Here is an 11,934-nt window from a genome sequence, read left to right as displayed (position 1 = left end):
AGGGTCACCTACCTCACCATTGTCAAGCTCTCAATTCGCGCCAAGGTTGACAAGAAGAGCCACGTGGTGGCGATGGAGGTATTGAGGCGACTGAGTATCTCTGATTCTCTGCCTTGTCCCCGTTGTTGTTTGTGGCCGACGTGTGGTAGGGGCAGGCCTATCTAGATTTTAAGGTATTCGAATGTGTACCCGAGATTTTTTTTTAAAAAAAACTAATAGGTATATCCATACGTAATATGTATCTGCATGCGAAAAAATGTAAAAGAGAATGTATTAAACCCAAGAGGCAAAAAAATGTCTATTAGAAAAGTCAAAACTTTCACATTTTGAATAAACAAACTCAAAATCCAATGCCACCCTAGACATGTGTCTCCTCCCTAGATACGTCCTTGAACTTGTGGTGGAGAGAGAAAGATTGAAGAATATGGATGCAGGTTGTCTGCAGTACTACACATGCAGTACTACAGGGGATCTCAATTGATGTCAACCATGTAAGAAGGAGGCAACGCCCATGCCATGGCGGGTTGGGTCTAGTGAAGGGCGCATCGACTCAAGGACCTCCTACTGACTGGCCACACCAAGCTCCTGCCTACTGCCGCTTGCCTCCTCGCTTGGAGCACGTTGTGTCTAGGGTTGATGAGTGACGAGTGATGACAACTGAGGATGGGAGAGAAGGGGTAATGAAGAAGATTTTATGTTGGGTCCCAACATATTTATTTTAGTTTTTTTTTTCTAATTAGATGATCATTGACATGTGGATCTCTTGGTGTTTCTATTTTTTTTTCTTCTAGTGTCACGTAGGTGCCACATGTCCATATGAGAGGAAAACCTAAGTCAAGGCAACACAAGAGTCAAAGCTGTCATCAATGCTAGTGATGAACTTAATTGTATTGATTCTTAAAAGTTACTAGACGCTTTATATGCGAAAGGACATGTAATCTAGTGGTTGGAGTGACCTAAGTTTCACCCTTAAGGTTTTGAGTCTATATCTCCATAAGAGCGAATTTCAGATTTGGTTATTTAGGGGCTAAGTTCTCAATTTAAATTGCTGAAATGTAGAAGCTGGGTAAAAATGTACACTTCTCTTAAAAAAACAGACGCTCTATAATTCTATATTCGATTTATAGTTGAGGGACATGAATAAAACTACTGAGCTAGCGTAAATTGGACCTTTTCCATTCGACCGCGCTGCATTCGGTGGCCTGCGCGTGTGCGTGCTGCGCATTAACTTCTGGAGTTCTGGGCCGAAATTCTCCGGTGAGCTGTGCCGCTGTGCTATGCGAAGGCCCGTGACTCCTGTCTCGCAGGCATCGAATTTTTTTCATTTTTAAATTTTTTTCTTTTAATATTTACAGAAATAATCTATTGGTGTAAAAAATTACGAAAATAAACCCTGCCACCCTAGTGGAGGGCGGCAAACTGACGTGGCAGACAGCGGCTCGACGGCGGCATCTGCCGCCATCTGCGAAAATTGCATTTAGCCCCTTGCGGCAAGGGGCTAAATGCAATTTTCGCAGCCCTAAAAAGTATTTGGATGGTACCTTTTGCATCTGGGCCCTAGAGGGCGGCAAGGGACCCATATGCAAAAAGTACTAGCCAAAAAGTATTAGGCCCGGGTTGGCTTTTTTTTTGCATGGGAGCCCGGCAAGGGTTTTCGTGCAAAAAAAACCCTCCCTCTCCCGTCTGCCGTCACCGTTCGTCCCTCCCCCGTTTGCCACGTCAGCTTGTCGCCCTAGTGGAGGGTGGCAGCGTCTATTTTTGTAATTTTTTGCGCCGATGGATTATTTCTGTAAATATTAATTGAAAAAAATTTAAAAATGAAAAAAATTCCGCAGGCATCTCGGTGCTCCAAACTTTTTTCCTTTTCCCCAGGGGAAAAGTGAGCAACCGTTCGATGTTCGTTTAGCCGCATCGAATGGCTCACTTCGATGCAATCCTCGCCTCCACGGTAAAGTATTGCGCTGGCACGGCGGCGGCACCGTTCCACGGAATCCACGGGTCTCGCACGGCGGCACGATCTCCATTCCCATCTCCTAAGCTTGTTAGCTTGGGACAGTCACGGCCGGTACAGGCCAAGCATGGTCTTCCACTCGAAGCATGCACGACGGTGTGCCCAAACTAATCGGTAGCGTCGACAAGACCATAGATAGTCAGACAACGACTCCATCCTTTTTACTCCAAAGTCCAAACGGGGCCAGACATGACCCGTGCCTGCTCTGGTACAACGCCAATCTGAATCTGGCGGCGATGGCCGTGAGACCTCGTTGATCGATCGGTAGCAGCGACACATGCTCGGGGTCGTCCGCTCCCAGCTTTCTCGCTTATCTCCGGGCACTGCCGGCCGCTGCTTGTATCTCGGCCCCAGCCATGCCTGTCTGCATGTGTGCATCGGACTCAATGATTACTGTGGGGTTACTGCCTACTCAGAGTAGCTTTGAATTGTTCCTGACCCAAGAAAGAGTTTCAGATCCAAGCCTGCAGATGCGTAGATGCGCTGCTTCACTGAAGGCTGCACGGCGCAGCACACAGTGTACGCATATATACTGTTCTGCCTGCTGTGGTTGAAGGTGGTGGTGACCTGGTGGATGCTCCTCGCGAACCAGCCCAAGTGCTCAACCCATGTGCGCGCCGAGCGGCCCGACCCCTCGTGCAGTCGTGTACTGTGTTTCCAACGGTGGATAAAACCGGAAGATCCCTCTGAAAAAATATATACTATAATCGCTAGATTCGTAAGTACTACTAACAGAGAGAGATTAGCACGAGGTCCCGTAATTTTGCTACTATACTACTACCTCATATCAGCGAATGTTTCCATGCTGGCGTCGCCCTTCTACAACTGATGCGTACCTCCTTGGCTAGGATACTAGAGAGTAGAGACAAATGCCGATTCACAAAAGGTTCTCAAACTTGCAGGGAATCACATGAGCATTGAGATCCAGTGCTTCACGGGCTTAACATGTCTGCAGTAAAGAAAAGCTCAATCTAGTAACAAGAAGCTATACTAGTATTCCGGCGCTGCCAAAAGCTAAAAAACACAAGTACTCGGAATACTCCCACCACACCACGCAGCCACGCTAAGCACAAGGACTCTAGGAGTAGTCAAACCGTCAAGTAATTTTCCCCAACGTAATGACCTTCCCTAAGTTCCCTATGCGCAAATCCCAAAGCAGTTCAACGTAAGCACGGTCGGTCCACCGTTGATGACCAAAAAATCAAACACATCAATTCACACAACCGGTGTGGTGTGGGCAGCGTGACAGTGTGTCCCCCCCGCCTCGCCACCTAAAACCCCACACCACAGAGCGCAGTGCACGACTGCACGGCCCGCGCCATAGACAGCACACGCTCCGGGGAGCTGAAGCGGAGCTGAGGCTGTCTGTCGGCATGGGGGTCCGCCCGGCGGCCACCAAGCTGAACATCTCCCCCGCCGCCGCGCGGCGCCCCTCCTCCTTCCTGCCCATCGCCACCGTGGCGCTCCTCTGCTCCGCGTCCTACTTCCTCGGCGCGTGGCAGCACGGTGGCTTCTCCTCCCCCTCCGCCTCCCCATCCTCCGTCTCCGTCGCCACCGCTGTCGCCTGCACCACCACCACCACCGCCACCACCCGCTCCGCCACGCGGCCGCGGAAGCGGACGCCCGCGGGGCAGGGGCAGGCGCTCGACTTCTCGGCGCACCACGCGGCGGCCGCGGACGGCGCCGTGCTCAGCTCGTCCGGGGATTCGGCGGCGACGCGGAGGTACCAGGCGTGCCCGGCCAGGTACTCGGAGTACACCCCGTGCGAGGACGTGAAGCGGTCGCTGCGGTACCCGCGGGAGCGGCTGGTGTACCGGGAGCGGCACTGCCCCACGGGGCGGGAGCGGCTGCGCTGCCTCGTGCCGGCGCCTTCCGGGTACCGCAACCCGTTCCCGTGGCCCGCCAGCCGCGACGTCGCGTGGTTCGCCAATGTGCCGCACAAGGAGCTCACCGTCGAGAAGGCGGTGCAGAACTGGATTCGCGTCGACGGCGACAAGTTCAGGTTCCCAGGCGGCGGGACCATGTTCCCCCACGGCGCCGACGCGTACATCGACGACATTGGGAAGCTCATCCCGCTCCACGACGGCTCCGTCCGCACCGCGCTCGACACCGGCTGCGGGGTAAGTGCTCAAATGAGCTTTCTTCCTCTTCGTTACTTACAGCAAATCGATTGACGCTGGCATTTCACATTGCTCCTTGCGAAAAATCTTGCTTAAATCTTAGTTGGAAGAGTGCAAATTGGGGAATGGGGGAGAGATCCCATGGTCAACAGGGAGGTCAAAGAGGTCTGGAAGACCGCATTATATATTGTTCTTTTTTGCGAGCGACAGAATCATGCCTTTTTTCCCAATTAAGTATGTCTGTATTGACAAACATCTCTGAATCTCCGATACGGTTCGGCATCTTGTTCGATTGGGATTTTTTCGCTCGCATGATTGTGCCACGAAGGGTAGTACTCGTGCCTGACAGCCTGCTAACAAACTCCGCTGGTAAAAAGTTTTGCTCAATCCAGACACTATGGATGGAATGGGAAAGCTGGCTGTCCTTTTTCACTGTCAGTCGGTGCTACAAAGTTTCTTGATAAAAATTCCATCACCTGATTTTCAACGGATGCATAGTGATTTTCCTTTTCTCTTTTGCAGTAATGTTAAGAACCGCTTACTATTTGCATACATGCTTTATCATATTCGCATTGCATTTCTAAGAGCGCCTGTCTAGTTGCACTTGCGTAAACTGAAACCTACTGGCTTCACTAGCAAATTAGTTCCAAAGTTTTTTTTTTTCCAAACTTTCAACTTTCCATCACATCAAATCTTTCATACACACACAACTTTTCAGTCACATCGTCTTCAATTTCAACCAAATTCCAAAACTTTGGGCCAATCTAAACACAGCCGTTAAGGTGAAATTTCAGTACTCGTAGATGCATGCACAAGTGTCGACCTGCTGACTGTCTGATGTAACGTGCTAATGCGTCGGCGTCCGGCGCGCCGGTCCCTTGCAGGTGGCGAGCTGGGGCGCGTATCTGCTGTCCCGCGACATCCTGGCCATGTCCTTCGCGCCGCGGGACTCCCACGAGGCGCAGGTGCAGTTCGCGCTGGAGCGCGGCGTGCCGGCCATGATCGGCGTGCTCGCCTCCAACCGCCTCACCTACCCGGCCCGCGCCTTCGACATGGCGCACTGCTCCCGCTGCCTCATCCCCTGGCACCTCTACGGTAGTGTATCCCATATTGCCCGATCACCATACACACTCATGATCTCTTCATCCGAATACACTCTCATTGGTCACTACCGAACATGTCAATGTGCAGATGGGTTGTATCTGATCGAGGTTGACCGTGTTCTGCGGCCGGGAGGGTACTGGATCCTGTCCGGGCCGCCGATCAACTGGAAGAAGTACTGGAAAGGGTGGGAGAGGACCAAGGAGGACCTGAACGCCGAGCAGCAGGCTATCGAAGCCGTCGCCAGGAGCCTCTGCTGGAAGAAGATCAAGGAGGCTGGCGACATCGCTGTCTGGCAGAAGCCTGCCAACCACGCCAGCTGCAAGGCCTCCCGCAAGTCCCCGCCTTTCTGCTCCCACAAAAACCCCGACGCGGCATGGTAATCACAGAGAACCGCATCGAATTATTTCACTAGTGTTGGTTGCGCGCGTTGCTATAACATTGATTTATACTTAGGTATGACAAGATGGAGGCCTGCGTGACGCCGCTCCCGGAGGTCTCAGACGCCAGCGAGGTCGCTGGTGGCGCGCTGAAGAAATGGCCGCAGCGGCTCACCGCCGTGCCGCCCAGGATATCTAGAGGTAGCATCAAGGGCGTGACATCGAAAGCGTTTGTGCAGGACACCGAGCTGTGGAGGAAGCGGATTCAGCACTACAAGGGGGTGATCAATCAGTTCGAGCAGAAAGGACGATACCGCAATGTGCTCGACATGAACGCCGGCCTCGGCGGTTTCGCCGCGGCATTGGCCAGCGACCCCTTGTGGGTCATGAACATGGTCCCTACCGTTGGTAACTCCTCCACGCTTGGGGTGGTCTACGAGCGTGGGCTCATTGGAAGCTACCAGGACTGGTTAGTACGTAGTAGTACTCTGCTCTGTACTGTCATGGCCATGTACGCTCTCGCCCACATGCATGGTGGGTATGGCCCCTGCTGTCTCACTGATTGCAGCGCGGGGGTGTCGGTGCCTGCCATGGCTGATGGCTGTTGCTCAACGCCTTCTCATCTCTATCTGCATTCACTGCGTGCAGGTGCGAGGGCATGTCCACTTATCCACGGACGTACGATCTCATCCATGCGGACTCGGTCTTCACCTTGTACAAGAACAGGTAATGCACGTAAAAGTTTGCATCACATTCAGTTCGGGACAAACCGAGGATAGCTGGCAATTTTCAAACTGCTTTTTGTAACAGGTGCGAGATGGATATCATCCTGCTGGAGATGGACAGGATCCTGAGGCCCGAGGGCACGGTGATCATCAGAGACGACGTGGACATGCTGGTGAAGGTGAAGAGCGCCGCGGACGGGATGAGGTGGGACAGCCAGATCGTCGACCATGAAGATGGCCCGCTCGTCCGGGAGAAGATCCTCCTGGTCGTCAAGACGTACTGGACAGCCAAGGAGCAAGACCAATAGCAGCAGTAGTGTGAAGAATTGAATTACTGCAAGCCAGCAGCAACAACATTGTTGAGAAGTTCCCGTAATCGGGTCGCCATTTCTAGCTCGTTTCTTCAGTTAAGGTTTTTTTATGTTCTTTTGGACTGTAGCACTATAGAAGATTTGTACTGCCTGGTAGGTGTAATACAGGGCAGAATATGGGAAGGGGTGGATATTACAAAGATTTTAACTTGATCGCGAAATCGTGCCGAGTGGTAAATAGAAGTTACTGTTGTCGCTTTGCATAGGATTGACATGTTCTGTTATTAGATGCTGAATAGTACTAGTGAATACGCTGGATTATGAATCTGAGTCAATGGAAGATGGTTGTGCTGAATGCAGGAAAGAATATAAACTAGTTACTGAATGTAAAGCAACAAAATGTACCAATGTGTAAAACGTTCCCGACACTCGTTTTAACCAAGAAACAGGAATTTGTCAAGCAAATACAGCTATAAGGATACCCAAAAATGACAACAGAAGGATAAATTTGCAAGCATTGATGGCCGACGCAGCAAGCCCAACATGCTAGTACTAATTACTTAAATCTCACAATAATGTAGGCTGCTGTTAGTGGAGAAAGATAGGTTACGTACCTGAACAGGCTCCGAAGAATGTATTCAATTATTCTCCCCTGCTAACCACTGAACCACGGCGAGCGGAGGAGGCTTCTTGCTGTACCTGTCGTTTGGTTGGACCACTGACAATTGAATTCCGCGCAAAGTAATACCCGCATATAAGGAAAATCAGTCGTCGCAGGCTCGCAGCGGCCGTGCCGTGCGTCAGGTGGCTAGGGCTTAGGGGAAGGCGGCCGGCGGCCCGAACCACTGTGGGAAGTCGGGAGAGGCGGGGCACGGAGCGATGGATCAGCGTTACCGCCACGTTTTGGTATCCTCGGCGGTTGCGCCGGAGATATCGGCGACTCAGCGGGTATATCGACCAGCGGCGGCGAGCGCAACGACGACGGTGAGTCCGACGAAACGTGTGGGGTATCAATGAGACGTTTGATCACGGATGTGCGGTTCCGATTGAGTAGTCAAGCGCAGCGGAGGGAGGTTTTCCAAATGAGTCCTTTTCATATTTGATATTCTCCTTTTAGACCCTATGAGATTTAAATCACTTTTGATCCTTTCTATGCACATTTCATTACTTACCGTTTAATTATTATTGAAAGGTTTGATTTGTTTTTAGACATGAAAGTAATATGAAAATTTGTATACTACTACCTCCGTTTTTTAATATATGATGCCATCTATTTTTTATAAACATTTGATATTTTATCTTATTCAAAAATTTTAATACAAATATAAAAAAATTAAGTCATATTTTAAGAACATTTGACGATAAATCAAGTCACAATAAAGTAAATGATTTGAATAAGACAAATGATTAAACGTCTCTTAAAAAGTTAACGATATAATATATTAAAAAATGAAGGGAGCATATTGTTGGGAGTGTATAAGACTATATATTTATATTTGTGACATTATTATACTTGTTATTCATGGAAAAGTATTTTTAATAACGACAAAAAATAATACTTCCTCGTGAAACAAACTTATGAATATTATGGCCACATAATAAATAATTATATTTTCAACAAAAGATTCCACAAATCTCTACATATATTCCTTACACATTCAAAGTTAAACTGACATGGTCAACTAATGACTAATTGACGGCAAAGTATTCCACAAACCTCTACATATATTCCTTACACGTTCCAATGTAAAACTGGCATTTTACACCTATTTAATGGTCAGACCAATTGACGACAAGTATATGAAAGAGATCAAAATCAAAATTAATGTGTATATAAGTAAATAAAAAAATATATTAGGGGCATATAAGGAATCGATAAATGTTTCAGGGGCATAATCTTCTCTTCAGTAAAGGTTTAAAAACATATGAAAAAAGAAATAAATTGTTATATTTATTGGATTCTTGTGAGATTTTGAAGCACATCTTTTTTTAAAAAAAATTGTAGTTTAATTAGCATATAATAACACAATAATTCTAAATATATAAAGAGAAAAATATAAAGTAAGATGTTATGCTTATATTTATTTCATTAACAAATTTTTAAAGGAATATATAAGGAGTTCCTATAATTTTGCTTTTTAAAAGGGCTGAAGGGTAGTTTTATGTGATAAGGACACTCATTTTCACACCAGTTGAGAAAGATCGTCACTAAGAGGTTAACGAGTTTGTTAAACCACCTGCGGTGAGAGATTGTTGAGATCATGTTGTTACGAGTTTGTTAATCATGCGCATGCACGAGCCACATGCGGCGAAATAATGAGAAAAAACAGTTTGTGAGATTCGTTTTCTGCTACAGAATGTATAGTTTGTAGTTTAGGAAAAACCGGATCATAGGATGGCAGACTAGGTATTATATTTTCTTTTTCTATTTCTATCATATATCCATATTTTTTACTCGAAAAAAGTTAGAATGATTTGTTTAAATGTTTTATTTTCTAGTACGCATGTTGATAATGGTTCGTGCTGTAAAAATGGGTGCACGATGTCATTCTAGATGCACCTTATGCCATAACTGAAGATTTCATAAACAAACTATTAAATTTTTAATATTTTGATTTTTTTTCATAATAATTTTGGTTTTAATTTATATTCTAGAGTTATAGAAGTAGTATCGAGTATGCATATTATATGTAAAGAAGGAAAATTAATGTAAATTTATTGTTTTATATTTGTTTTTTTGCTTAATAATTTTGAGTTTACTATATAATTCTAGAGTTATATGAGTAGTATCGAGTAGGCGTGGTATATTTATAGAAGTCAAATGAGTAGAAGTTCGTGTGATTGAAAAGAGAGTTTTGGCAGCCTCTAAAATCCATATGTGACTTTTTTTTTCTCTAGATTATAAGTTATAGGAGTAGTATCGAGTACGCATAGTATATTTATAGAAGACAAATGAGTAGAAGTTTGTGTGATTGGAACGAGAAGATAGTTTTGGAAGGCTCTGGAATCTCTATGTGATATTTTTCTCTAGATTTTTTTCTCACATATGATTGTTAGATGCTTTTTTAAATTTATGATTTTTCTTCAAAGTAAGAGGCGCCACGTGGACAAATAGAAAGCTAGCAAAAGAGCCAGCATTAGGTTATTAGATAGATTTCTTTTAGACACAATCAGATTTAGGGCTATCCTTGGTATGTTTCCACTAAGGTCCTGACTTTATTTGGTAATTTCTTTTAGACACCATCAGATTTATGGCTTTCGTTGGTGCGTTTTCATTAAGGTCCTGAGTTTATTTGTTAATTTGTTTTAGACACCATCAGATTTAGGGCTATCGTTGGTAGCGATCCTACTCCGTCCAATTAAGATTGAGCGGCTCCGATTGAGGGGGGATTTTTGTAATATGGACGTGCTTTTTCATAAAGATCCTTATATTTTCTATATGAGCATACCCCACAAGATTAGCAATTATCAGCGGCGACTTCAGCGACTCTTGCTCACTAGTCACAAATCACACCGTCCGTTGGCTGGCTCGTCGTCGCGCCTCGCGCGCCTTCCTCGTCCGCTTCCTCGTCCGCTGCACGAGTAGTTTATACGTTGTGCAGTTATAGCGGCATGCGCGGCATGGGTATTCATTTAGCATCTGTTCTTGCTTTTGCCAATTACCATGGATTCATGCGTGAAAGAATTGCACCAAGCGAGTATGAAAAGGGGGAAATAGCTGCAGCAATTTTGACAGCAAAACGAAGATTTTGCTCGGCCTGTTTTCACCGTGGATGAATGTTATTGCATTCCAAAGGTCTCATTTGTTTGATCACAAGAAAATGTGACACTAATTATTTGGTTCCAAATTGCTGAGGTAGAAAAGAACAGATCTCGTGGCCGTACCGACGATTGTCTGCTAACAGATTCAGAAAAGAACCGGTCCCAGAAGCAAGGTACTCCTACATGAGTACATGAATTGATTTGAAACAGACGCATTGACAGTGTAGGCGGCCCCCTCTTGACAAGTCTGATCTGAAACTTTCCCCAAGCTAGCTCTCGCACCTTTTGAAAGTTCGGAGAAGAGTCCAAATGCTTGCACAGCTGCATGTTTGGAGCATGGAGCAGTGACAAGTGTTCCAAGATCTACACAGCCTGCTGCCTGCTAATGATTTCAACAGTCAGTCCTTGGTATAGTTACCTGCGGTAATCAACCTGTTTTTGGCTTTGGCAAGTTGATGTTCTGTCTTCTAGTTATTTCGGCAGTATGCACGCCGGCGCCGGAATTACGCAGGGATGCCGGATGGCAATTGCCGGGCCGCTTTTCTCAGGTCAATTGGGCCTTATCGAACAGATAGAATGGACCTTTTCATTGGGCCGATATCCCAGCCCAGCTAATCTATTCAGGATAGCCCACTGGTGGTGGAACACCACCAACTCCCTAAATTCTGACATGTGGGCCCATTATTCAGGGGGCTGCTATCTGGCGTGTGGGCGCCAGCAGCGAGCACCTCCCTAATTATCTATAGTACTATTAGTTAACACCTGCTTAACTACTAATAACGAGTAATTTCGGGAGATTTTTTTACCAACAGATTGAAAATTTTTAAGTCAGATTTGAAAACTTTTGATTTAAGATTTAAATTTTAAAGTCAAATTTTAAAAACTTTCCACTCGGATTTGAAAAATTCAATTCAAGATTTGAAAACTTTCAAATCAGATTCGAAAACTTTCAAGTCAAGATTTGAAAATTTTGAAAACTTTCAACTTGAGATTTAAAAATTTTTAACTCGAGATTTGAAAACTTTCAACTCGAGATTCGAAAACTTTCAAATCCAGATTTGAAATATTCGAAAACTTTCAACTTGAGGTTTAAAAATTTTCAACTCGAGATTTAAAAATTACTAGTAAACTAATCACTAGTAAAAAAAACTAATCTAAACTAATTACGTTATGTACGATACGGTAGAAACAACGAAAAAGAAAAAAAAAAGAAAGAAACAGCGAAAAAAAGGTACCAACGAAAAAGAAAAAAAAGAGAGAAAGAAACAGCGAAGCGAAGAAAAGGAGAGAGAGAGAGAGCGCGCGGGCTGCGTGGGCCAAAAATGCGCGTTGGCGGCGCGCGCGCGCCAACTAGCTTTTCCACATTATTCATCTCCTCTTCAAATAGGTGTGCAGGGTTTGAAATTTGAATTAGAAATAGCCAGGGTTTGTGAATATGAGAAATGTTCTACTGAAGTTAAAAGAAAACGAAAATAAAAACACAGCGCCTTCTTCTATTACGCTAAGATATTAATCGATGATGCG

General features: G+C 45.7%; 1 protein-coding gene across 1 annotated transcript; it reads left to right on the top strand.

Moving 5' to 3' along the window:
* Nucleotides 1-3,313: 3,313 nt before the first annotated feature.
* Nucleotides 3,314-6,913, top strand: LOC4330300 (probable methyltransferase PMT15). Its single transcript, XM_015768178.3, has 6 exons — nucleotides 3,314-4,131; nucleotides 5,016-5,226; nucleotides 5,323-5,611; nucleotides 5,689-6,081; nucleotides 6,261-6,338; nucleotides 6,423-6,913. The coding sequence occupies exons 1-6, from the start codon at nucleotides 3,385-3,387 to the stop codon at nucleotides 6,643-6,645; spliced, it is 1,941 nt and encodes a 646-aa protein (XP_015623664.1). The 5' UTR covers nucleotides 3,314-3,384; the 3' UTR covers nucleotides 6,646-6,913.
* Nucleotides 6,914-11,934: the final 5,021 nt, after the last annotated feature.

Source organism: Oryza sativa, chromosome 2 (assembly GCF_034140825.1).
Source record: "Oryza sativa Japonica Group chromosome 2, ASM3414082v1".
Lineage (NCBI taxonomy): Eukaryota > Viridiplantae > Streptophyta > Magnoliopsida > Poales > Poaceae > Oryza > Oryza sativa.
The sequence above is the reverse complement of the archived record's forward strand: the minus strand, read 5'-3'. Positions and strand labels throughout refer to the sequence as shown.

What these genes read in the sequence shown, in the direction of transcription:
- LOC4330300 (XM_015768178.3), top strand. Translation starts at nt 3,385, where the DNA reads ATGGGGGTCCGCCCGGCGGCCACCAAGCTGAACATCTCCCCCGCCGCC. An exon ending in ATTGGAAGCTACCAGGACTG is followed by an intron (nt 6,082 to 6,260) that starts GTTAGTACGTAG and finishes CACTGCGTGCAG; the next exon opens with GTGCGAGGGCATGTCCACTT. An exon ending in TTCACCTTGTACAAGAACAG is followed by an intron (nt 6,339 to 6,422) that starts GTAATGCACGTA and finishes TTTTTGTAACAG; the next exon opens with GTGCGAGATGGATATCATCC.